This window comes from Anas acuta, chromosome 2 (genome assembly GCF_963932015.1).
Source record: "Anas acuta chromosome 2, bAnaAcu1.1, whole genome shotgun sequence".
NCBI classification, from domain to species: Eukaryota; Metazoa; Chordata; class Aves; order Anseriformes; family Anatidae; genus Anas; species Anas acuta.
In genome coordinates, this window is record NC_088980.1 from 114,212,447 (window position 1) to 114,239,441 (window position 26,995).

Sequence of the window (26,995 nt, forward strand, 5' to 3'; positions counted from 1 at the left end):
TCACAAAAGAATTTGCTAGGGAAAGCTGAGCAATATGGGCAGTTTGTGTCCATTGCCTCTGGCATATTCACAGGGAACCACTGAAAAGAACCTGGCTCTGTCTTCTTCACACCCTGTATTCAGATAAATTAACTCCTAATTCAAAAAATAAAATTAAATTCTCCCCATCTTTCCCCCAAAGAACACCTTGTAGCCCTGTAGAGAGCTTGCAGGTACAAGCTTAGATATTTAATTTTCAGTTTTTAATACTTTTTTTTTTCTTTTTTCCCAGATGGGCCCATTTTTTTCTAATTCAACATTCCAGTCCAAAATAACTGAAGAAGCTGATATTGTTGTTGGCATATGTTATATGGTATTTGGTAAGTATGATAATGATATTGTGTTTGGTGGTGACTGTTTGTCAGTGTTTGATGAGAATGAAGCAACATTAAAGGTCAAGTTTGTTTCCAACAAAGATGAACTTCTATGTTTTCATGAAAGGGGAAAAGAGTATACGGTAACATCATTAAAAAGTTGTAGCCTGTGTTTTGTGTTAAGAACAAAAACTTTAATTAATATTATAGGAAGATAACGCTGGACAGGAATGCTCGATTTCAAGGCCCTGGCAGTTCTTGGCATCCATAAAATCATCATTAAGTCTAAACAAGAGATTGTCTTTTTCCACATATCATTGCAAATCACTAAACAGCATATCCTAACTCCTTATAATACCTGAAGCACAACACCAAAAGCTGTAGTCATAAAGTGACTACACTTTATGGGAAAAGTGCCAGAAAAATCAGGGTTATAGCTGACATCCATAGACAACGCATTAAAAAGTGAGATTTCTGCGAAATGAGTTATGCTGTTATCTCCTCCCTAGTCTTGGTCTGACTGAGGAAAAAAAATTCAGATCCAATCCTAATTGTATCGGTCACTATAACCATAAGTCAGAGGAAAGGAAAGGCAACACTGGCACCTGGACAGCAATGGCCACCCTGGCTAAGCAAAGCTGATGACTGGTACTTCAGAAGATGGTGGAATGTCCTAACAGGAAAAAAGAACCCTCCCTGGATTTTTTCTTCTCTGAGGCAACCATCATTATTATCATTATCATTATCATTATCATTATCATTATCATTATCATTATCATTATCAATCATTATCATTATTATTATCATTATTACTACCACTACTACTACTACTACTACTATATAATATAATGTAATATGAAAAATAATGATAATAATAATAATAATGTAAAGAAGAAAAAAAATCACAAATATAAAAAGAGACAAGTTTATCTGATAAATATTACCATGATTGTAACACATTATTCCAGGGCAAGAAAAAAAAAAAAAAAAAAAAAGATGGCTAAAAGTAAATGTTTCTTCATATTGTGTGTTTCTCTGCAGGAATATGCTCTTTGTGTGGGAACAGTATTCTCCTATATGTCTCCTACAAGAAAAAGAATTTGTTGAAACCAGCAGAATACTTCATTATTAACCTTTCCATCAGTGACCTTGGTATGACTCTGACATTGTACCCTCTAGCTGTAACCTCCAGCCTTTCACACAGGTTTGTTCACTATGCACATGATATTTAACATCATCTGCAAGCTCTGGAGGTCTGTGTCAGTGGGGAAGACTGAATTACTCTGCCACTTTTCTTGTCATAACAGTGGAAAATAATAAGAAAGACTGAGAGGAGTATGCTATGTAACAGCAACTTTATAGACTGCTGGTATTAATTAGCATTCATGTCTATTTGAGGTCATTATCATCTTGATTTCTGCAGGACTGAGATTTTCCAAACACTCACTGTTTGTTCCACTAACTACTGCATTTATTCTTCATGGGCAGAATGATGGTGATTTTTTACTTTTATTTATTTATTTTTATTTTTATTTTTTTTAAAGTTAGGCAGTGAAATTTAGTAGCATAAAAAGAAAACCCTGAATTCTTGAATTTACTGATGATCCCCAAACGCAGTAGTAACAGTGGCAAAGAGAAATGTAATATTCTGGATTATTTTTTAAGCCAACTCTCTGAATTTAGAACTCTTTCATTCCTTTACCAATTCGGTCCACTTACATGAATTCAACCTATAATCACTGAGAAACGTTTGTTGTTGTGGTGGTTTTTTTTTTTTTTGTTTGTTTGTTTTGTTTTGTTTTGTTTTGTTTTTTTCCTTCTTTTCTTTTTAATCTTCTTTAAAGTTTGGTATGCTGACTAATTAATACTATGTCTTCAAAATCTAGAATGTGACTTTTGACAACTGCTACTACAAATCATGCATGTGTCTGAATAGAAAGTGAGGAGACATAGATTCAGTTCAAACTTCTATTCCTCTGGAGAACATTCACAAGAGAATCTGTTGATTTTGATGAAATTTAGCTTTCAAAAAACACCTAAAGTTAGTGGAGATAATAGTAAAGGGTATTAATTTATGACCTTGGCCTACTAGTGATAAGAATCACAGTCACACAGAATGGGCAGGGTTGGAAGGGACCTCTGAAGATCATCTAGTCCAATCCCTCTGCTGAGCAGGATCATGTTGTGCAGGATGGCGTCCAGGTGGGTCCTGAATATCTCTAGAGAAGGAGAGTCAACATCTCTGGGCAACCTGTTCCCCTGCTCTGTCACCCCCACAGTAAAGAAGCATTTTGATTTTTCTTTTCAAAATGTTTATCATTAAATATTATCATTGTTTTGTTTAAAAAAAAAAAAAAAAGATCAAACAAGAATCATAACAATAAAAGGACATGACTACTTTACTGGCTGTCCTTTCCACTGAGTATCTCTTCCGTAGTTGATCATTTTGCAACAAGTAGTTTGGTCATAAAGTTTATTATTATTTTTAAGGCTACAAGTATATATACTTCTACCATGTAGTATTACATTTAAGAAAGAGATATCATCAAAGTATTAAATTTCTTGGTTATTTACCAGGTGGTTGTATGGGAAACACATTTGCTTGTTCTACGCATTTTGTGGGGTACTGTTTGGGATCTGCAGTCTCTCAACACTGACTCTACTGAGCATTGTGTGCTGCCTCAAAATTTGTTTTCCAGCTTATGGTAAGCTACTGTTTCTGTCTTAGATTTTTTTTTTTTAATGTGAACATAGACTACCATTTCTGGGTTGCATATCCTAGTATGTTTTTATAGAAGAGATCTTTTGCATCCAGCCAAGTCTTTAATATTTCTTCTTATAGGAAAAGCAATTTTTCTCTTTTTCCAGGATTAGACATTACTAATAATCTTATCTCTAAGTCAGGAAATAAATATGTTTCCACTGAGTTTTTTTTTTTCTTTCCTGAACTACTGTTGTATGGATTTTGCTGTTCCTTTGTCCTGCTTCCCTATTAAAAAATAAAAAATAAAAATAAAAAAACCTGATGTGTACTTGTAAAGAATCCCCCATTTCAGGTGTTCTTTAGCCTAGAACTACTTTGAAAGTTGTGCCCAAAAAAATACCAAAACATATGTCATAGGCTTGGTTTCGTTGTCTTGTGATTATGCATTTTTCGGTGCTCAACACTTAGTCTATGTGAGCTCTACTTGCAGAACAAGGCTCTGCTGTACTGAGTGCTAATCTGTTCAGAGCAAAAAAAACTTTACAATCATCAAAATGCTTACAATTTGTGTTTAAAACAAAAGAAAACAAAAACAAACAAACAACAACAACAAAAACCAAATATCCTAATGTCTTGCTTGATTTCAAGAGGAATGAAATGTTTTTCAGTGTAATGACTGGTGAATTCAGCATATCAGTTGCCTGGGTGTAGTTAAGTTGCTTTGAAGCCAATACATGTATTTTGAGAAGCAAATCTCTAGAAGGTTATAGAGAGTTATTCTCAGGAAAAAATAAAAAGAGAACAGAAAAACAAACTTCCAGTGTGCAATACAAGAAGCCTATTAATAAACCTTTGAACTGTTCCAATTGTTAACTGGAGTTTACAGCATTCCTGTGTGATGTTCTTCCCTGATTATTTTGTGTCTTCCAGGAAACAGGTTCAGGAGAGAACATGGACAAATCTTGATAGCCTGTGCTTGGACCTATGCAGCAATTTTTGCCTGTTCACCCCTTGCTCACTGGGGAGAATATGGAGAGGAGCCCTACGGCACAGCTTGCTGCATTGACTGGCGTTCCACCAACATAGACGTCATGTCCATGTCTTACACTGTCGTTCTCTTTGTTTTCTGTTTTATTCTCCCTTGCGGAGTAATTATCACTTCCTACACACTCATTCTGATAACTGTGAAAGGATCCAGGAGAGCAGTGGAGCAGCATGTCTCTGGCCCCACCAGGATGAACAATGTGCAAACCATTACTGCCAAGGTATTTGGCAAGCTGTTTTGGCAAGTATTTGGTATTTGGCAAGTCTTCGGCAAAATGTTTTTGCCAAAATTGGGCAGCACCTTTCAAGACATTATAGAAATTAGAGTAAAAATTTTGAACATGAAGTGAAAATATAAATATTTTATAATATAAATATGCTTTTTAGATGCCAGTGACAGGTTTTGGAAATATTTCTTAACAGTGAGTCTCTGGTAAGTCTCTTGGTGTTCAGGTTATCTTTTTGTTATTCCAAAAATGTTTTCATTTCTTCATGTTCATGAGATCCCTTATCATCATATTTCTCTTAACTTCTACTACTTAACATCTCCTTTGAGCTCATTTTCTGAAACCTTTAAAAACAGCCAGTCCCTTGTATAGTATACATTCTAAAAGGCATTTCACATAGAAAAATATATATTTATGCTGTAAAAAATGAATGTCAGGAGGAACTCATTGAGGTGTTGTTGATGGCAAAGTGTGCATTGCCTCATTCAGTAAAAGCCTGGCAATCTTTGATCAAAAGGAAGGTTCAAATTTGGAACCCTATGTAGAAGTGAATTTGAGCCTCATGCTCAGGAATCATTGCTTATGAAAGACATTTTGACAGTCACTGAATTCCGTTTGCCCAGCTACAGACATCTGAGGGGATCCAGGCTGAAGTTTATATCATTAAAGGTTTTTAAAAATGACTTGGAAATCAAATTTGCTTGTACTTAACTTAAAACAGGACAAAACAAACAAACAAATGAAACAAACAAAAAAACCACCAGATAAGTGCATCTTTGTAAATACTTTTTGGACTGAAACCTTTTCAGGTTAGTGTTTTACTGGCTCACATAGTAAAACTAGTCCTGTGGCTACAGAATTTGTTGTGAAAATTGGTTCTTGCTGCTAAACTACATTCCCCTCCTTTTGATGAAAAAATCTTTATTTATTTTATTTATTTTTATGTTTTTAATATACCGAAATATAAGACAAACTTTGCAGCAGACATTAGTTAGGAGTGCTTCAGTCATTAGATGATATACCTCTTGAACATAGATTCTTATATATATGTGATATATATGAATATAACTTCTTGACTCTCAATTATCTCCACTGAGAAAATCTTTTTTCTTTATTTCAATGAATCCTTCTCTCTTTTCTCTAATTATTTGTTTATCTTCCTCATCAAGTATCTTCCTCATCAACTTCAACTTTCTGCTTCGAATCATTGGTCCTTTTCATTTCTCTCTTCAGGAATATGGATGCTCTCATCTGCAAATACAATTAAATATATCACAAATCTTCTGTATAAATGCTTTGCTTTCTCTGTTCCAAATCAAAAAGCTTGGTCGCTCTCTGATATCACTCTTCAGATTACCAAATACAGAGTAGCTACACTAGACATCTTGAGCATCATGTTTTTTCCTGTCACTGTGGGAAATACTGTCCTCCTACCTACTCTCTACAACCTAAATATTTTATTCAATTGAAGAAGTTTAAGGATGAAAGAGTATGCCCATGTCTTAACTGTTCCTTAGTTCCTAAACCTCAGATGGAACATTTCCCAGTTATACATTCTTAAGTGTATATCTCTGCCCCGCTTCTGAATTCAGTAGACATTAATATTCTTACATCTTTCATTTGACTACAATATATCATCCTTTAATTTTTTAACTTTTAATTAAGGACCTTTCATGCCTTGTTCTATTTGACCACTGTAGCCACACCAAACATTTCAATGTTGTGGTCTACTTGGAATGATTATTTGTTGAATTGTAGTTCTTTCTGCTGCATTTAAACAGTAAATTTGGTATAGCTTACCAAATAAGCAAAAAAGCTACCAAAGCTTACCAAAGCTACCAAAAAGCTACCAAAAAGTTTACCAAAGCTACCAAATGGTAGCTCCTATTAAATTAGAGATGACTTACAGCCCACTTTTCCTCTGGCCTTAACCATTCTGCTCTGAAATCAGTGCACTGTAACAGGAGTCCTGGTCACATCTGACCTCTGCAGTCTGATCTAGCTTCAACAGAAGGACTTGGGCATTGTTTCAGTCTAAAAAAACTAAATTCAGAAAATGACCTGGGCATTTATAACAGGACTTAGACACTTAGAGTCCATCTAAGCAAGGAAATATGATTCCAAAAGCTTGGCAGCTTCCTATGCCTTGAGACTCTAAGTAATTGCCACAGGTTCCCCTTATATTGCAGGTTCCTGCAGTTTGTTTTAATTTGTATTACCCTGTACACTAAGCAGATATCACTTTCCTAAACCATATTAACATAGCTAGGTCATAGCATTAATTTTACGTCCATTTCAGTGTTTTTTTTTTTTTTTTTGTTTGTTTGTTTGTTTGTTTGTTTTAGTAGTAATTGAATATTTTTATAAGAAATATCAATAAAATACAGATAACATTCATTATTACTAATCTACTTTCATTGTTAAAAGATCTGTCCGTAGTTTTTTTTTTTTTTTCTGTGCTACTTTAGAATGACAAAAGCAAAATTTTTAGAAAACATAATGGGATCTGTACAGTGCTATTTGTGTTTTTGTGTTTCTGAGTTTACAAGGTTGACTAACTACTGAAATTGCTTTTATTATTATAGAGTTCCATAAAAATCAATTATAACGCATACTGAAAATGCTGTTCTCATTTAATTTGTTCACAAGTGTATGGGTTTGCTAGCTTCTGAAGAAAACATGCTCTGGGCATGTACATAAGACAGATAAATATTTTGAATGTAAGCAGAGATGTAGAAAACTGCCTTTCCTCCAGGAATTCCTTGGGATTTAGCAATTTCAGAAACATACCCTAATTCCTCCTAGACATTGAAGGAGCAAAGCCACCGTGAACGTAACTCAACATTTCATCCAATATTTGTTGAAATATCATCTCTGAATTCTCTGCAGTACATTAAAATTAAAGTTATAGGAGGGTAAGCCTTTGTCCTGGGAAATTGTTTTTTGTTCAGGCTTTGTGTATGACCTTGAACAAATCTTGTTTTTTAACTTGTCTTTCTTTGTGTTTGTGATTTGCGATAGCTTTGAAGTACATGGTTTAAAACACCGAAGTATCATTTGGCTGAACAGGAGAAAGCTGAATAGTTCACATCTCTTTTCTAAAATTGTTTGTTGCGGAAATAGGGTATCTAATTTATTCTCAGCATAAAATGCAATGATTTGCATAGAAACAAGGCAAGTCTCACATCGTGGATGTTACCTGGGCTTAAATTGCTCTTCTACAATACATGGACACAGTGCTTTTTTGAAATCATTTTGTTGTTTTTGTTGTTGTTAAATTAATAAAAAAAATACCTCCAAAATTAATGGAGGTTTTTACACTCCTCTGAAACTGAAATTATTGTATAGCCATGGCTACAAGCAATCTTGAAAGCTGTGGCTAGTTACATGTGCAAAGACCTATAGACATAATGGGAAATAATATAGAAATAAAAATTGGAAAAAGGTTGCTCCTCAAAGAAGCCTTACAGTTTAGGATGTAAGATCCCAACCCTGAATACTTCATTGTAGTGCGTAAATCTACTCCTGAATATATAGAAGAGTTACAGGTGTTCATCGCCTCTCTTGATATTGTCCACCTTAAGTGGATGCTTTAGTTGTACAGTACAGGAATATGGCAATTTATTGTAGGCATTTCAAAGCCGTTTGGGGATTAGTGGTCATTGTGCTGTTTCAAAATGTTGGTTTTGCTTGCGTGAAGGGATATAATCTGTATGAAGGCACAAACAGCCTTAGTTCTAAATTTACAGTTGCTTTTATTATATTATAGGCTGTATAACATATATCGATTTGAGCTGGAGGCAATCAGCTTTTCAACAAGTGTAGAAGAATCTGGTTTACCTATAAAATACATGTTGAATGTGCCTTAGCTGCCAAGGCTTGCTATGGCAGAATGCAGACATTTCATTTGGAGAGAAGGTGAAATTGAGATTCTGTTACTGTAACATAGACATTCACATTTATGATTGTCTTTTATTAGCATAAGAATTTATAATTAATAGTGCAAAGTGAAAAAAAATAAAAGAGTATTTTAGATTCCTGTGTAAGCATGGTTCAAATAATAGAAAAAAAAAAACACAAAAAAACAAAAAAACAACTCCTCTGTAATGCTTTAGACCTCTCAGGAAAAGTTGGCTTCATTTTTATGTGCTCTCCTTCGACTCCTTCATTTATAGTGACCAGTAAAAACCGTAGGCTCTACGTTTTGTCCATGTCCTACAAAGCTGCCATTCATCTTGTACAAATATATATATATAATATATATATATCATTTGTTTTAAGTGTGCAAAAATTTTACTGAAGTAAAAGAAGACAGATCAAGTGTGTGAGATACTCTGTAGTCATCTCTAGTTCATCAAATGTCTATTACAGCTTGATGAATAACATGTTAAATCTCTTCCTCTTAGTGTACAAATAATAGTATGGGCTGTTCTTGTCAGTTACTTTCCAGACTTTGCTATCATTACTTTGGAATATTTTGAAGATACAATTGCAATATACCTTAGCTTTACAGGTCAATAAATTGCCAAACTGCAGAGTGTTTAGTTGGCTACTTTTATGATTCCTATGTATAGTAAAATTCTGCCAGATGGGAAATTATGGCCAATATTTCTCTTACTGATGAGAACTAAGCAAGGTTAAAATACCAAACCAAGACCATCAGGGCAGTCACAGTTAGCACAAGACTCAAATTCAGGAACCTCTCTTGCTTTGCCTGGTGTTTAGCCTGTTAGCTTTTTTTTTTTCCATACTCCAGGCTCTGATATAATATATTTACATTTTCTGAATGCTCAGCAAAGTTTGCACAGAGAGACAGTCTCCAATTTCCTACTGTAGGCTTCTGCTCTTGCGGGCTTTTGAATAAAAAAAGGAACCTAGCCATAGGCTGGTCTGTGAGACTGTGTGTGATACTTGCAGTCTTCGAGGACCCAGAGGCTGAGTTCAGGGTCCATGCTACCTGACCCTAACATAAATTCTGTCACCAGAGGGGACAGGTGATCTGTAGGAGACTGCCTTTATCACTATTCATCAGTGTGGAGCAGGCAGCATCTTGGCAGAGGCTGGTGAAAGAGCTGGCCAATCTGAGGTGATGAAGGGATAGCTGAAGGGTTGAGAGGCATTTCCTCCATCATGCTGCATGCCAACCAAGCTAGTTGGCTCAGGGGAGTAGCATCCTAGTCCTGCTCATACATTACTGTAGTGACTGTGCTTCTTAGAAACTTTGTAGTAGCAGTGGTTTCTATATGGCAAAGTGCTTATTAGACCTTGCTCTGAGGTGCACCACTCTCTGGTATTCTAGGGGGACACTAAAGGAATAAAATCATAACCTTTCAGTACTGCTTTCTATAATTTGATGTGAAGTGACTTTCAAAAAAGAGATTTAAACTACAGTATCAAAATAAAAAATGTAAAAATATCAAGCAATAGGAATGCTAATGATATATTTATATTTTCCTCTTGTCATCTGTAACATGGACCAATGAGAAGGCTCCAGCTTTCATAATTACACTAGGTGCTCCTTCAGTTCTGAAGATAAATCCGTATTAACACTTTGTACAGGTCTCTGGCCTGAGATACACTGCTGAGATCCAGTGAGATACTGGAACTCCCCCTGGCACTTGAGTGCATGAGAGGGGATGCTGGGCACTCTAGGGACAGACTGGCTCACATGGGGATGCCTGCTGAGATTTTGTCTAGTGTGCATGCATGCATACCTGTGGATTCTGACCGTGAACTGAACTTCGCTTTTGCAATTCATGAACTATAGAAAAAGTTGTGCTGAGGATACAAGGAAGAGCAGAATCCAGGTTTGGATAAGCTTTGTGGGTGTAAACAGCCATGAGGAGGTCTGGCCCTAAATCTAGAACTGGAATTCCCCTCTGAGGGAGACAGATCTTCCTCACTCTTGTGCTTTAGGTGGTCCTAGGACAGGGCAAGTAGAAACCGTGTTTATTGTTGTATATCATTCATAAGGATACATATAATGATCTATGTACATGATGGTCAAGTTAGTCCATGAGGCAAGGACTATAGATTTCACTGATGATGCAGTACTGTACACTTTTTAAATAAAATGTTTATGCCACGTTATCACATCATTTCTACTTAGAGCTTCAGGCAACATGTGTTAGTGCATGAGTACAAGAGAGGATATATACATTTATGTATACTTTTTGTAATCTGTGTGCTAACCACAGGACTCGGGGGAAAAAAAAAAGACAGAAAAAGACAGCTACCAAAAATTTTCAGCAGTAGGAATTAGATAAGATCAATATATATATATATTTTTTTTGCCAATTTTTTTAGCAAGAGAGTTGAAGATTTACCTTCATGAGTATTGCACAACTCATCACCGTTAAGTTGAGCAGATCTGTAAATCACTAAGTACAAAACAATAGGTGAACATAATAATGCTAGATTGCTTAAAAAACATGCTGGTAAGGGTCTGCTCTCAGGTCTTGTGAGCAGGGTAATCACTGGAAAGAGGTCTGTTGACTTTTTTGGAGAAGACTCCAACATAAATATATATATATATATATTTTTCCCAAATCATGGTACTGTAACAGCATTTTACTGTTTACCTTTTTTTTTACTCTTTTGTGCTTTGTTGGCTGAAGGGAGGAGGAAAACACATGACATGATTTTTCAAAGCTTAGTCTGTGAAATTCTAATTTCTTTTGCTGCTTCCTTTATTTTAGCAGTGCATTGGCTCAGTGGCTTATTATTTTTCAGAAAAACAAAGTAGAAGTTGTAATAGTCTCCCTTGAAGCATAAAAAAAAATTTGAATCAGAGGAATTAATTTGCTGCTTATAAGCATGCATTTAGACAAAGTCTCACAGACTCTGAAAATAGTTGCAGTTACCCTGTCAGAAACAATTTGCAGGAAAAACTTTTTATTCTCAGAAGAATAATTTCACCCATAGCAATTACTTTAAAAGTGAAAGGAAAGAAGAAAGTATCATTTTATTGGCTTTGACATAGCCTTATTTAATTACCTTCCTAGAGCCCATTGCTCCTTTTTTGCAGCTACTGAGAACTAGAAATCCTGTAGGTCTTTGCTGCAATACTGATGCCACGGAAATAAATTGAGAAAAACTAAGAACTTGCTGAAAATATTCTTGTCTGTTTTTCAAATGTGAGGGAATTTGGATGCCAAAGTAAGCAAAAGTTTCTACAGAGAAGACAAGTGACAGTGGACCAAGTATGATTCACAGGAAGGAAAACAAATGCAACAAATACTTTGTTTCACGCAATAAAAACACTAACTGAAAAAATGTACCCCAAGCCCCAGAAATGATGTCATACATTCACCAAGACACCACAAGAGTATGTTGTTGAGTACCAAGTCTGAGCACCATGCAGTGTGGATGTGACCAGTTTGTGTCTGATCCAGACAACGATCCCCAATCTTATTTCGTTTAACAGTTTAGTCTGATAGCCAATGAGACTACAAAAACTCGACCTAGTGTCCAGCATCTCCCACTATTGGGTATTACCTGCTAGGTGGAGCCCCTTTTCTAAGACAGCTGGAGTGCTGGGAAGGGGCTTTGGGAGGGGCTTTCTCAACCTGCTACACTGCTCCTAGCTGAGTAGCACTGTGCAGCACTTTAAGTCTGCATAGCTGTGGCCACCCCTTCCATCATAGCACCACATCCTGTCCTCACGTCTGCAATGCTCCTTTTGCTGCTGTCTGTTAGCAAGCGGATGACAATGAAAAATTTGACTTTTCTTATGCTGATACTTTTGCACCATATGTAGTATGAACTTTGCAGGTTCTAGTGATTGTAGATCTTAGTTTCTCTGCTCAGTGTCTGCAGTGGCAAATCTATTTGCCTTATTAGGGGCATAAATTGCTCACTGAGACTTCTGGCTTCTGTTTAAATCTGGGATAGTGGACTGCAGTTTGGACTGAAATGACAATTTTGAAAACTTCACAAGATTTCTAGATTTCATCTTATATAGCACAAGCAGTTTTGCCTGCTGAAACTCTTCCTTGGGAAACAAAAATGCATGAGGCTCAGGGTAACATTCACTGATGGCACTTTTGCAGTACCTGTGCTTCATATCTGCTTCTATTGGAAACTGGACCCAACTTGTGAAAGCTCTCTGAGAAAGACGGACAATGATTTAGACTTGCAGCACTGAGGACCAGATGGCTACTTGTTGATTCATTTTTACAAAATGCTGTTGAAGCATATAATATGCTTGTCTTTTTTGAACATGGCTGACCAAGTCATACTAGGACTACTTACAGGGCTTTTAAAATCCTTTCAGTCAAAATGATTTACTAGAAACCTGCTTGGACCATAACTCTGAAACAATGCTTCACATTTGTAATTAAACATATACACAGAGACATTCTGTGATGCATGTGCTTCCATTCTTCATGTACTTTATCTCTAAATATAATCAATAATGATTTAAAATATGTGTATGTTAATGCAAATTACCTTGGTGAGTTTGTTAAGGGAAATCTGAGAGCAAAAAATGATGAGAATAGTACATTTTGTGCTGGCTCTTGTACAGGTATAAGGGCAAGCCTGGAAATCTGTTTCAGTAATCCTAAGAGAGAAGCTGTGAAAGATTTATACATTTGCATAGTTTCCCCTTATTACATGGGAACAAGTAGCAAATCTGTATTCCTGGCAGGCTGACACAAGGAAAGGAAGGGATGCCTCCTTGTAACCTGGTGACTGGCTGACTGCAATTGCTTCAGAAAGGTTCTCAACACTGAGCGACTCCTGCTTGTTGTTTTCTCTGGTGTTTAAAGGTATGGCACACATTTCGGTATGGTCCCTGTAAGAAACTGCTTTCATTTTCACATCTCAGGCATCGCTTTTCATCTTTTGTACAGGGTGAAGGGTAAGACTCAATCACCTTTATCTTAGTGGGAGTAAATACATCGCTGGGACTCTACTGCCATGCCAGAAAAGGAAATTAATAACTTCCCAAATCATTCAATTTTCTGTAAAATAGAGAAATAAAAACCGTAGACAAACCTAATCCTATTTCACACTGGTTGGATGGAGGCTTACAGGTATTTCTGGAACAAAAATTGGAGCACGCAGAAGTTGTTACTAACCATGAAGCTCTCAGCAGCTCTCATGAAGCTCTCAGCAGCTGATTCTGTACTACCTCGACACGGTCTTAGCTGTGCTTTGTCATAAATTTACATCAGGAAATTTCTTGATACAATAGACATAAAACTGTGGAAAATGCTTTAGCTTCCAGAGAGGTCATGAAGTATCATTTACTTAAAAGTGTCAGCAAGCTGATTTCTCCTAGTAAGTACAATAGACATGGACTTTGAAATAGCTTAATTAGGTCCTTAGCTTGTGCCAGCAGTCTGCCTTGTTCCAACCTGTGTGACTGAACTGGCATACACCAGTTAAAGAGATAACTGCGAAGCCAAAGGCATGCTGCAAGTGTGGCACAACTGTTTTCTTCTTCTGCTTACCTGCAATGTAAGTTCTGTAGCTTATATTCTTTGTTGTTAACCTCTTACAAACCACAAAGTTCTCCCAAGTTCCAACTCAATCACAGGAGAGATTTTTGACTGTAAATTTCTCAGGAGTGTCAACTACCATTATATTTGGTATTTGAAAAATGCCCTTGTGGTTGCTTTACAGATTCAAAGGATATTTATTTATTTATTTATTTATTTATTTCCCAGTTGTAACTGTGTTTATTTGCTTCTTGGGGAGATATTTTTGGAAAGTATTTGTTTATGGGATTTGCTTATGCTCAAAGGCAAACTTCAAAAAGATTTTTGAAAATTCCTCTATGTACAATCATAGTGTTCACAAACTATGATAGAATCATAACTAGCCTAAAACGCAGAGCCAAGGTGAATCACTTATTTTCTTACCCTGGAAAACTAGTGTATTGCTGTACACTTATATTTTTAAGAATTAGTATGTTGTACAAGATAATCTATACTTGCCAAACCACCTAAGTTATAGTTCAAACATCCTAGTCCGAATAGGCCCTGGGTGTATAGGTGATGTGTTGTATCTTGTGAAGGTATTTTTCTTATCTGCCTGTATGACAGGACGTTAAGGATTTTCCTGGTCAGTGAAATCTCTGAGTGATAATACAAGTAATTAAAATAAAATTCTGGCTTTCAAGACATGAGAAGAAAGCATCACCTTTTATTCATACTGCTGCAGAACCACAACAGGACACTGTTGATAGATACTTTGATTAAAAATAAAAATAATAGTAATAATAAAAAAAAAAAAGCTAAAAATGTCCACAGATATGTGCAGGTATAAAAAGATAGCTCATAGGGCTGAAATTGTTTTTCTCTGTATTTCCATGATAAAATAAAGATATTACAGAAAGTTGATTATGGTTCATTAAAATATCTTCTCATTAACACTGAGGTGTTAATGATGTCACTTTCTACAAACTGTAGAGAATTGCTTAGTATTTCCTGGAATAGCCTCCATAACAGAACATTTTTTACACCTTTATTTGAGGTCTGCACATATTTTTCTAGGTCACATCTTCACATTGTTCCTCAGTGAGCCACATGTCTTCAAGTTGGATTTCCTCACGGTCTACAAAGGCTCAGTTTGCTGCTACTGCAATTTTAGCAGCTGTGTATTACAAGTTGATGGCAAAATCAGGCAATATGTCTCTTGCTCTCTTTAATGAGGAAATCTGGACTCTGGCCTAGAGTGAAATAATGAAAAGGCTTGTCTGTAGTCAAGCATGCCTGTTGTCCTCCCTGAGTTTCATTGTGTAGTGATGCCTCAGACCTTCACATCCAAGGAAATACAAGACCAGAACTATCATCTGTCCATCAAGTATAGCATAAAGAGGATTGGATCAATCACAGAGTGATGCAATGAAACGGTGTAGTTGACCTTTCTTATAGTGTGACAGTCATATTCATGTATGAACAGTTCTCTTCGGTGCAAGGAGTTGATAGGTAAACTTTGTGAGTTAATGAAATTTAAGAATGACTGTACAGATCATTTATTCTGAACAACCATTTCTGATTAAAATGAACTCACCTTTGGAAATAACCTAACTGCTACAGCAGTAAAGTTTTGTTCCTAACATATTCTAATTGGTTAGTGAGGCCTGAATTACAGAATCAATGTCTCTTTGTTTCTATTCTGACATTTAAGTTTTAGGTAACTTTTGGCCACTGTGTTGTGCACTGAGTTAAGACAGTATTTTGGAAGTCACCAGCAAAGTTAAAATATGAACCAGAACGGAAAAAAAAAAAAAAAAAAAAGAGATGCTCACAACTACTCTTTTCCTTATGGTGAAAACCTGTGGAAAAATAAATAAATAAATAAATAAATACATATATGAATATATATATATATATATTTTCCATTCAAAGCTTTTGTGTTATAATTTAGTTTATACGTTTATACAAGGATAATTGAAATTCTGCATTATGTCTCTATCCTTATGTTTGGCTGCCTCTCTAGTTTCACTGTAATGGTGTGCATTCAATATTTTTTCCTGGTCATTTAGGAAAACACTATTGCATCTTGCCTGCAAAAGATCTCAGAAGTAGCTGTGATACAGTTATACAAATATACCATATCTCCAAGAATGTGTACTGAAGGACATGTCTCTGACGGTGTAGTGTGTTTATGCAATGTTCCATCTTTGGTCATACTTCTGTATTTCAGCTGTTGGTTTTGTTTGCTCAGAAGAACACGAAGGTGTCCTTTAGTTTGTCACTTTTGTGAGTTTCCTGTGAATGCTCACAAGGTTGCTCCATATCTTCCTCACCAAAACTCTCCCCTTTTGTCATGTTTATGAAAATCTCAACATTCTTTGCCATCTCATGCTGACATCGTTGGTTAGCCCCCTCTACCTACTTCTTACCAGAGGCAGAATATTAAGTGTCATCCAAGCACTTTTCTATTAAAATCTAGACTTCTCAATATGTGACATGACAGTATAAATAATAATAACAAAGTCTCTTTTTTACACGCATGTATGTATAGCTGATAAGCTCAAGTGTCTCAAAGGGAGTTCCTTTTGCTTAGTTGCACTTCACTTAAAATTAGTTGTATTAAGTTCAGCCTCAAAATTGTCAACGACAAGGACCTTAGAGCAATCTGTCACATCTATTACAGGCATATATTTTTGGATGATATCAATTTCTTTCTGGAGATATGTCTCTCTTTCCTTTGACATTGTAAAGAACCTTGACTAGATTAAATCTAGGGTATAAGTTTTGGATAGCTGAGGTTATGTAAGATGAATGTTCTGTTTTTGCTGTAAAAATGGTACTGATGTAGCTCAGGAAGTAGGCTGAGAGCTCCTTGAAACTATGTGCCACATACCTTTTCACAGGAACAAAGTAAAACCTATCACAATCCCAAAGATTAATTGCTACCTAAAATAAGCCATCTGGGAAATGAACCAGTCAATTCTAATGTTCATTTCTTCTTGACGTGATTCTAAAGGGCCAAGGCACATTGCTTGCCACAAAAACTGCTCTTCATTTCAGCCTGGAATGCCATGGGCATGGAGAGTTTAGGATTACAAAACCCATGCCTGTGACATTAGCTTTTCCACAAGTAGAGCCAGATCTTCAGCTGATACAAATAAATAGAGCAAGGGGAGGAAGGGGAAGAGAGAAATTAAGGTCACTCTATCATAAGGATTTGTCTCTTTCCATCTTTTCTTAACTAGTTTCATTCTGCCAAAATAACTTGCTTCTTAATTATGCCAAATCACTGTAGCTTTGGACTTCAGGTGAACCAATGGATATTGCCCATAAATGGGAAATTTCTCCTGTGTCATTATTGTTATAGAAGATGGCTTTCTAGAGACATATGCAAATTTATAAACAGATTTTAACTTAATAGTAAAAACAGTTATACATGACAGACATTCCTCATAAAACTTGTTATATATTTCTTGGCAATCACCATGCATTTCTTCTTGCAAAATAAAGTTTGTGATACTATTAAACTTAGGGAGAAAATACTAGCATTTTGTGTAGATCTCTATGCCTTAAAGGAGTTTTATGTGTTTTCCTCTGATGTTAAGTGCTCAGGATCTCTCTCTCATTCTCACTTTGAATACAATAATATGATCTCTCACAATAAAAATAAAAATAAAAATAAAAAAAAATAACAACATGATTTTTGCAACCTTGAACCTACAGACAGAGCCTCACTGAGAAAAGTGTTGCATTTTCAGTTAACAAAGCTAGTTAGCAGCTCTGTACTCTGACTTGCAGAAGGTAGTTCAGGGAGGTGGCACAATTAGCAGCTGAAAACTAAAGTACTTTCAGTATGTCTTTTCCTCTCTTTGCTTGGATTCAGTATTACTTTAAAGGGAATGGATTCTCTACTGTCTTCTTTATTTGTAAATATATACTCTTGGCAAACACAGATTTTTGAAACTTCTACAGGAGCATGAATATTCTTGTTTCTGCTCTTAAAATATGCATGCACTTCATTTATAAATGAAAATAAAAAATGAAAAACCATGCTTAGAAGGATGCCCTGCAGATTAGTTTTTCTGTACAAGCTGATGCTTACAGTTTACTTTAGATTTCTCAGAGTTTATGTTTATTACTGGTTAAATATTTATTCTTGCATTTTACATATCTGTGTGATAATTTATACTAAAAGATCACTGATTTTTTTAAAGGTCTATTAAAGCTTTCTTGATAGATTTTATTAAGACAAGTTATTTGGGGGGGGGGGGGGGAGGGGAAGAGGGGAGAGAAGTTAATTTAAATTCATGAATTTAATTCACCTTCAGTATCAGTCTAGTTTTCTGTTGTCAGATACCTGTGCTCCAGATGAGCACAGAAAATAAAATTGTGGAAGACATTCCCTAGCCAGGAAAACCAGTATGACTCATGGATTAGAAAATAGATGGAAATGACTTTGCAATTCATATAAAAGCTTCCTCAGAAAAGTATCTTTTTCTTTTGTTTGGTTTCTTTTTTAGTGTAAAAAAAGTTTACGTGGCACTTCAGTATAAAGGAAGAGAAATGTAAGAGTTGATGTGTTTAAACTCTGAAAGTTACAAGTCTCACACAGAGTTAGGTTGCTAGACAAATATACATTTGGAGAGCAGCTGAGGTATAATGGAAGATTTGGGGAGACTTTTAACAAGACTTTTAACAAGGGGAATCAATTAGGTGCTATTTTTATGTATATACTATATGCTGTTTTCATCATGCATGCAGTTTTTTAATTGTTTTTCTTTTTTTTTTCTTCTCTCTTTCTTTTTTATTTTTATTATTTTTATTTATTTATTTATGTATTTATTTTTATTTCTGCAAGCTGAGTATTGCTGTGTGCATTGGCTTTTTTGCTGCCTGGAGCCCTTATGCCGTCATTGCCATGTGGGCAGCATTTGGATCAATAGACAAGATTCCTCCATTAGCCTTTGCTGTTCCAGCTGTTTTTTCAAAATCCTCCACACTCTACAATCCAGTTGTCTATCTTCTTCTGAAGCCCAATTTTCGAAGTACCATTGCCAAAGATTTCACAGTTCTTCAACAGTTGTGCATCGGGAGTTGTTTTTGTGTCAAGATACTGCAGACATTCAGATCAACTTTGAACACCAGCTTGAGAACATTTAAGGGCAAAAGTGAATCTAGCTGTAATGCTCTTCCAATTGTGGAAGGATGTTCTTATTTCCCCTCTGAAAAGCACGGTGATACTTTTGAATACTTTAAAAGCTGTCCAAAATGCTGCCAGGAGAAGATAAGTGCTATGGGAAGCCCTTCTCAAGAAATCACAGCCTTGGAGAACAGCCTCCAGGTAAAAATGAGGCAGGGCAGCAAGAAATCAGTAAAGGTGGTTGTGCAGGGAGAAAAAAGCACCGAACTTGAGAACTTAGAAATCACCTTAGAAGCAGTACCTGTGCATTGTGCATTTACAGACCTCTAGAACTGCTTATATGAAGCAATCAAAGAACAATGTTGTTATACTGGATTCATGAATGTAATTTCTTCTTTAGAGCCCTTCTATTATCCCAATTTCTACATTATTTTCCTGTTCTTTCTCATGTACGCTTTGATGGGATACATGCTACAGCATGGGCATGCTATAAATGCTTATGTGACTCTCTCCATGATAACTTAAGTATATTGTGATAAAAAAGCATCAGACAAATCTTCTCTGTTTTAACTTCCATCAACCCCATTTTCAAGAGAACACACTTAACTGTGGGGAGGTTTCCGTAAAGTGTTACCCTTTCTAGACTTTGTGTATTTTCCTTCCTGTATGTTCAAAGCAAATAACTCAATGTAGAGCTTCAAAAGAACAATCTTATGTTTTTCTAATTGTTATTACAACTGAAAAGTTAATTACCAGATTAAAAGCTTAGTTTCTAAGAAGCGATGCTGAGCAACCACATGTGTTATATTTCCTGGGAGTCATAGGTTTGTTCCCTGCTTTGAGATTATACAGGTTCTGACTATATTCCACATTAATGAAATAATAATATTTCAGGTAATTTGTAGATGGCATGCAGCCTTTATTTACCATTTTTGGTGTAATTTGAGAGGAACTTGACCTAGAACATAGTTTATCATTCCTGGTTTCCTCTATAGGACATTGGAATTAGGAGGGTGAAGACCTTGACAAGAAATAGCATAATAGGCAACAATCTCTGCTAGTTCAAACTACTGAAACCAATAATAATTCTCCCATGGCAAAACCACAGTCCTTCAGGAATTTTTGAACTTGGCTCACAAGGACAATATTGCAGAGCAAGAACACACACATCTCTTCTTTCCTGTGTTCTCCGCTCCTTTTTTTTTTTTTTTTTTTTTTTTTCTTTCCCCTCCCCTGAAAGAAGTAGGAAAAGCAAACACAGGCATATCTGAGACAGGACTCTGGAAATGGTGGCTTTTATTGGGGAGGGAAGATTGGGTTGAACTGCTGCTCTGTCTCAGAGCTTGCCAGCACAAAACATCACATCCTCTGCTGCTGCCTTGAGAGCAAGCACATGCTGAGGGCTTCAGGCTCTCATTTTGGCCATGACAAAGCCCTCTGATTAAGTTGTTAAAGCTTTGTGTTTCAGCTGGTGCTAGCTTGGGAGATAAGGCGGTCCTCCTCCCAAAGTGCCTCCAATCTGCAGGTCCAGTGAGTCCCAGGCTCCCCAGGAGGCACAAGGAGAATACCTGCATCTTTGTAACATCAATGATGCAGCAGCAGAGCGTTTCACTGCCATTTCTGTGGTGACTTAAAGAAAATGAACCTGGTTGCAAAAGGGACAGCCATGTTAAACTCCATGAAATAGTCTCCAAGCAGCCACTTTAAGGGAATTTCTATTGTTATAGAGCACATTTGGCATTTGCTTGGGACACAGAGTTTTCTGTCCTGCTTTTAAACTGCCCTCACTGTCTCCCCAGTTCCCCCTCCCCCACCCCCCAACTCCTTTTACTCTCTATGGTTTTGTATATGAACAATAATTAAGATGTATTTTATTGAATTTCCACAGATGAATATATATTTAAAACACATGACCAGCCACATGATAAATAATATAAGAGTTTTACAGGGCATTACACAAAAGACACCCACTTATGCTCAAAATTACCATGTCTCTTCAGGGCTACTGGAAAAGCAATCAGAAAAGACGGCAGGAATCTGAATGCTTAGACTTTCAGTGTGTGTTTTCTCCAAAACTTCCTAAGATACATGGGACAGCAACAAGGCCCAAATGGGATTCTGCTCCTGCAGGGCTGATTTCACTGCAGCTGTTGGTCCTACCTCAGATGAGGTAGGATCAGGCTTTAGAACCTTTAGGCAATGCTGACCTGATGGTGAATCAGTGGAAAACAGGTCTGGAAGCTATGTCTGGAGGTCATCTGGTCCTTCCCGCTAGAAGTCCCATTGACGTCAGCGCACAAAGTTGGGTATGCGAATAAGTCTCTGGAGGATTCACCAACAAAGACACATGCTTTAACTGGAAAAGCCTGAAAATATCACACTCTCAAAAGACAACAACTAAAAGAGTAATACACACTATGCAGAGGAGCTGCATGCTTGGCTTCCATGGTGTTGTTTGAGATCCCAGCTGTAATACGCAGCTCTTTAAAATAATCAGAAAAGCTTTGGGATATTTTTTGTGCTGTGACTGCACTTTGAGGTGTGGTGCTGGTTAGCTACATGGTGAGATAATATTTTGAGCTATTATCATAAACCACAAATATATTTTTTTCTAATAAATGTACATAGGAAAGTCAGGAAGGGAAGTTTGGAGTCTCCATGCCTGGATTTACAGTCACTTTCAATTGTGCATTCCCTGTAGTGGAAGCCGAGGCTGATTTGTGTGAGATGATATATTTATATATTTTTTAGCCTGGGAAATATGTGAATATATATTTACATAACGCCTTTTCATAATGTGAGGGGAAAAAAAAAAAAAAAGCTGTATCTTTTCAGGTTCCTTCCAATTGGCATTGGGCTTTCTGAATCTAGCTGTCAGCTCTGAGTACAGAGCAAAACATGTGCATAAAAGGTCACATTCAACTTTGACTAGAAAATGTAGTGTTTTAAAATTCATGATAGAATCCATGTCAGTTCCTTTTATAAGTTAACAGAAGGAACATTATGCCTTTGCAGTGAAATCTCCGTATGCTTAGACATTAGGAACAACAGTGCACTTAGATAATGGTCCCTCTACATGTGGGGGAAGGTTTCCCTCTTGTCTGAGCAGCTTTTTCTGTAGCAATCACAATGTCCAATAAACTTTTCAAACCTGCCAGTCTTTGGATTTTCCCACCCATTTTTCATCAGCGTTAGTCATCAGTTATTGCTAGCAAAGTGTGTGTAAATGAAATGCCACCAGCTTCAGGGGCTCTGTGTTACTATGTATTAAGGTCTGATGAAAGTGACAATGGATTATTGGAATTGAAAAAAAAAGTTTGTTTTTAAAGATTAAACAATAAAACTTATTCTCACCTAATGAATGAACTCATAATTTTTGTTGCTAGCAATGTATTTAAATATACTGAATACAACTAATTTTTATAGTGTCAGTGCAGAAATGGCAAGGCAAACCAGTGAGGTTTGTGCTGCAACATAGCATAGAAGATGTGGCATGTCCTGCCTGCCTGGTAAGGTTTTTGAAGGGGAAACATTGCATTTCTGGGAGAACTTGGTTGCTCAGGAAGGTTTAAGTCTGCTCCTGACCAGAGGGGACTGCAAGTCATTCCCACCTGGTAGGAAGGCCAGTGATGAAGAAAGGCAGAGCTCACACGTTAACAGAGTGAATTCATTGCATACACACAGTTTAGCAATGTCCTAGCAGTGAAAGCACCCATAAAATCCCTCTTTGCTTGGATTGAAGGGACAAGGGACTGCTCACCAGGGGGGGCTCAGCTGGCTGAGCTGAAGACAGCAGGGCAGAGGTGGTGGCTCTGGGCTGGGGACCGTTAGTCCTTCAGCCAGAAGAGCAGTAACCAGAAACCTGTGCACCTGCATTCCATGATCACAGCACCCTTTCTCCCCCTCTGTATTTGCCTCTTGCACTCATTTAAGGTTTTGTTTTATAGGAGATGGTGAGCTTTGGGTTAGGAACTGCTTTCTGTTCTGCACAGGAAGGATCTCTAAGCCATGTGGGGGACACCAAGCCCTGACTCACTGCCACAGAGGGCTCTTGCTGCTCCTGACTCTGCTCTATACCCACAGTGAGAAAGAAATATGTGCTGTAAGCAGGCAATATATCATGTTTTGGGAGCATCATACTTCCCTTTTAAGTCATTTCATGTGCTGAGCAGTGCTGTCCCTGCAGTGGAAGGAGCATCCATCAAAGGTTGTAGAAAACAAGTTAGCTACCCGGTTGCATCACATCTCCGTCAGAAGACACAGCCCTATCCATCTTTTTCTGCTGTACTCCCTCCATCCTCTCTGCTCTGCTTTCCATTAGCTTTATACTTTCCTTCCACTCAGTGTATCCCTGGAGAGATCTGTAGCAGGCACCTTGCTTTCTCAGTGCACTCAACATAGGAATAAAAACCTGTGAACTGCCCAGTTTCTTTGTGCAATTGTCGTGGTTCTGCTCGAGTGGGCAGCCGAGCTCCACCACAGCCGCTCTCTCACTCCCCCTCCTCAAAGAGGAATGGGGAGAAAATATGTGAAAGGGGCTCAAGGATTGAGATAAGGACGAGAAAATCACGCAATAATTAGTGTAACGGGCAAACCAGACTCAGCATAAGAAGACAGGTAGTAAGATTTATTGCTCATTACTAACAAGCTAGAGAAGTGAGAAACAAAGGAAAGAAACCAAAAGCACATCCCCCCCCATCCACCCTCTTCCACCTCCTCCCCCCGAGCGGCGCAGGGGAATGGGGAAATGGGGGTTATGGTCAGTCTACAGCACTTCTTCTCTGCCGCTCCTTCTCGGTCACTCTCGTCCCCTGTGCTGTGGGGTCCCACCCACGGGATGCAGTCCTTGACGAACTGATCCGGCGTGGGCTTCCCACAGGCAGCAGCTCTTCCAGAACTGCTCCAGATATGGGTCCGTACCACGGGGTCCATCCCTCAGGAGAAAACTGCTCCAACCTGGCTCCCCTACGGGCAGCAGCTCCTGCCAGGTCACCTGCTCCTGCGTGGTCTCCTCTCCATGGGCTGCAGGTCCGGCCCGGAATCTGCTCCGGCAGGGGTCTTCCACAGGCGGCAGCCTCCGTTGGTGCAGGGCCACCTGCTCCACTGTGGTCTCCTCCACGGGCTGCAGCGTGAAACCCTGCTCCACCGTGGTACTCCATGGGCTGCAGGGGGACATCCTGCTTCACCATGGTCCTCACCACAGGCCGCAGGGGACTTCTGCTCCGGCGCCTGGAGCACCTCTCCCCCTCCTTCTACACTGACCTTAGCACCTGCAAGGCTGTTTCTCACTCCCTTGACTCTCCCGGTTGCTGTGTGGCGCAGCGTTTTTTTCTCTGTCTTAAATATGCTCTCACAGAGGCGCAAAACAACATCGCTTATTGGCTCAGATCTGGAAAACAACAGGGCCCTTCCCAAACATGGGGTGGCTTCTAGATCTTTCTCACAGAAACCACCCCTATGGCCCCCTGCTACCAAAACCTTGCCACGTAAACCCACTACAGCAATGTTAAAGCTTTGTGATTGAAGGCTTATATTTTCAACCATTGCCTGAATTGAAATGGTATGTGGAGGTCAGAAGCACCTTCACAGCGCTGGCTCATGCTATATGTTTCTTTATGTGTTTTTTCTTTTTTTTTTTAAACTTGTTGTCTTCATTTTAGCAAGGTACTGTGAAAGCTTTTCTCTAGCACATCTGCCAAGATCTGACACTTTCTTGTAATGGGATTGGAAAGGAGGCTGGGCAGTCCCCATTATTTTTTCCCTTTGTGAGAAAAACATTATCTTCAGAGAGAAAAGAGAAGCAGTGGAGGCATTACTGCAACACATGCTTTTCTTGCTACTGTCGCTTTTTAGAGAAATATGCCTTCTCCTAGAGATGGGCTTTTACCAAAGAATTTGGTGACATTCATCATGTCACAGCATAGATGCAATTAGATAAAGGACAACTGGAAATAAAAACTAAGCAGAAGGGCTCTTAACAGGAAAGCGATGGCTGGCATGCTACTGATGTAGTGTCCCTAGGAAGGCTAGAAATAGGCTTTTTAGGCACAATCCAGTGCATAAGCAAGAAGGAGCTGTGGAACTGTAATATGGACAAGTTCTGCATCTTCAGCAGTGCAAACAGTGATCCAAGACATAAATCCAAATGTTACATCCCTGAAGGGAACCGCACGAAGGCACTTCACCTACAAAAAAAAAAAGAGAGAAAAGATTAAAAAAGAAAGAAAAAGAGAGAGAAAAAGAGACCACAGTGTGTAGATATGTTTTTCAGTGGATTTTAAATTGCAACTGTGATTGTGAGTGGTGTGAAAAAAGCAGTCAGAAATGTCAAAAAATGTTCAATACAAAAATTTGGAAGAGCAAGGCTTGAATTTTCTGAGTCATTTTAAACTTATAAGGGTATTTTAGCATCACCTGTGATGCGTCAGAACAGGCAAACCCTTTGTCCTTGGGACATGCTCTGGAGGTGCAAAAGTGTTGTCAGAGTGCAGGGCAGCAGCTGGGTGGCTGCACTGCCCCAATAATAGCATGGACCCTGAATCACTCTAGGGTGTGCTGAAGAGTGTAAAACTGCTTTATCTACTGCACAACCCCCTCCTCTGCAGGACACCTCACAGGCCCATAATGCAGAGGTGATGTTTCTGTGATGGTGCTGCAGCCTCTACAGGACGGGGGACTGGGACTAAACCTCACGTGCATTCAGGAGACATACTGAGAAGGACGATCTCATCTTAACATCCCAAGTAGAGTTGAAGCTTTGGAAAGCTACCAGAACTCTCCTGGAGAATGAAGGGAGAGTGAACAAGTGGGAAAACACATCTTCCCCTGACCCTACCTCAGAAACTATTAACAATGACACCTTTCACACTTTTTTCTCGGGGTGCCTGTCTATGGGTCATAGGGAGATGGCCAACTATAATTTCTTTCTTTCAAGTTATCTCCCTGAAACTTTAACTTCTAGGAGTTTAAAATCTTTTGACTCACACAGCAAGTCAAATCAGCATTTGTGAAAGTAGTATTTCTTTTATAAACAGCACATTCTCACAAATTGACACTTTGCAAAGGTGACAATAACGCCACCAGTACGTACCTAAATATGTTTCTTCTTACCATAAAGCAAGGCCTAAATTCACAGTAAGGCACCTTTTTCATACAGCCCGTTGTTCAATCTTAACAAATACTTAAAAACATTTTTCAAAGTCAGCCTTACCTAAATGCACTTGAGCTTCTGAGGTTGGTTTTCTTAATTTATTTAATAATTATTATATAAGAAAAAAAATAAGTTTTATGGCTGGGAAGGAAGCTTAGAATCCATGTAAGCAGCTTCACTGAAAGCAGACAAGGTGAAGGAAGTACTCAAACTCCCCAACATGAAAAAACTGTAGAACCCAGGAACACTTACCTGCCAGCTTCTGAACTTGAGTCACTGCCAAACTACTTCACAGGGAAGTAGCACCACCAGGGTTTTCCTGTACTGAGAAAGCACCATCAACGTAACTAACTCAGAGTCTCTAAACCTATTTCACAGAGATGGTAGAAAACATGAAGAAAAAGCAGCCTACTGGGGAACAGAGCACCCTATGTAACCTCCACCTCAAACTCCCCTGGGGAAGCAAATCCTCCTGTAGCTCCTCATGCTTCCTATATAGCAACAGTCAAATGATCCCCACCTGGCAGATTTCACTTCACAAGGGTGGATCCAAGAGACCTTGTGGAATAGGCTCATCTACCTGGCTTCAATGTTTTAAGGTCAATTGCTCCTTATCGCTAATAGCAATAACCTGATAAGGGGCTTAGTGGTTAGAGTTGACCTAATGAATTAACTACAAATGGTGCATAAGGGTCATATTTCTGTTAGTCATTCTGTGAGGAAAATCAGTACGGAGCCTGTTAAAATAAGATAAATAAACATAAATAAAATAAAAAAGAAAATGACCTTAAAGGCCAAATTGCTGTCATAGATTTTCATCTGTCTAGTCACGACTGATAAAGGCTATAGCAATCAGAATGACTTTTCTTGACATTATTGTTATTTAAATTCCTAGCTGACACCTGGAGAGCTGTTTTCTGGAAGGTCATGGGAAGAAGGTTGGCTGGCT

General features: G+C 38.0%; 1 protein-coding gene and 1 long non-coding RNA gene across 2 annotated transcripts; one reads left to right on the forward strand and one right to left on the reverse strand.

Annotated features, from left to right (window-relative positions):
- Positions 1-271: 271 nt before the first annotated feature.
- LOC137851805 (opsin-5-like) lies at positions 272-19,359 on the forward strand. Its single transcript, XM_068672959.1, has 5 exons — positions 272-359; positions 1,395-1,557; positions 2,931-3,058; positions 3,988-4,322; positions 18,615-19,359. Exons 1-5 carry the CDS (start codon positions 272-274, stop codon positions 19,224-19,226), a joined length of 1,326 nt encoding a protein of 441 aa, XP_068529060.1. The 3' UTR covers positions 19,227-19,359.
- A 5,043-nt stretch (positions 19,360-24,402) lies between these two features.
- On the reverse strand, positions 24,403-26,696 carry LOC137851048 (uncharacterized). The gene is made up of 3 exons (XR_011092971.1): positions 26,459-26,696; positions 26,299-26,370; positions 24,403-25,081 (listed from the first exon to the last, which is right to left on the reverse strand). It is a non-coding gene; the product is annotated as an uncharacterized lncRNA (long non-coding RNA).
- Positions 26,697-26,995: the final 299 nt, after the last annotated feature.

Coding starts and splice junctions, on each gene's coding strand:
- LOC137851805 (XM_068672959.1), top strand. CDS start 272: ATGGGCCCATTTTTTTCTAATTCAACATTCCAGTCCAAAATAACTGAA. Junction 1,558..2,930: donor ACCTCCAGCCTTTCACACAG/GTTTGTTCACTA, acceptor GTTATTTACCAG/GTGGTTGTATGGGAAACACA. Junction 4,323..18,614: donor TGCAAACCATTACTGCCAAG/GTATTTGGCAAG, acceptor TATTTCTGCAAG/CTGAGTATTGCTGTGTGCAT.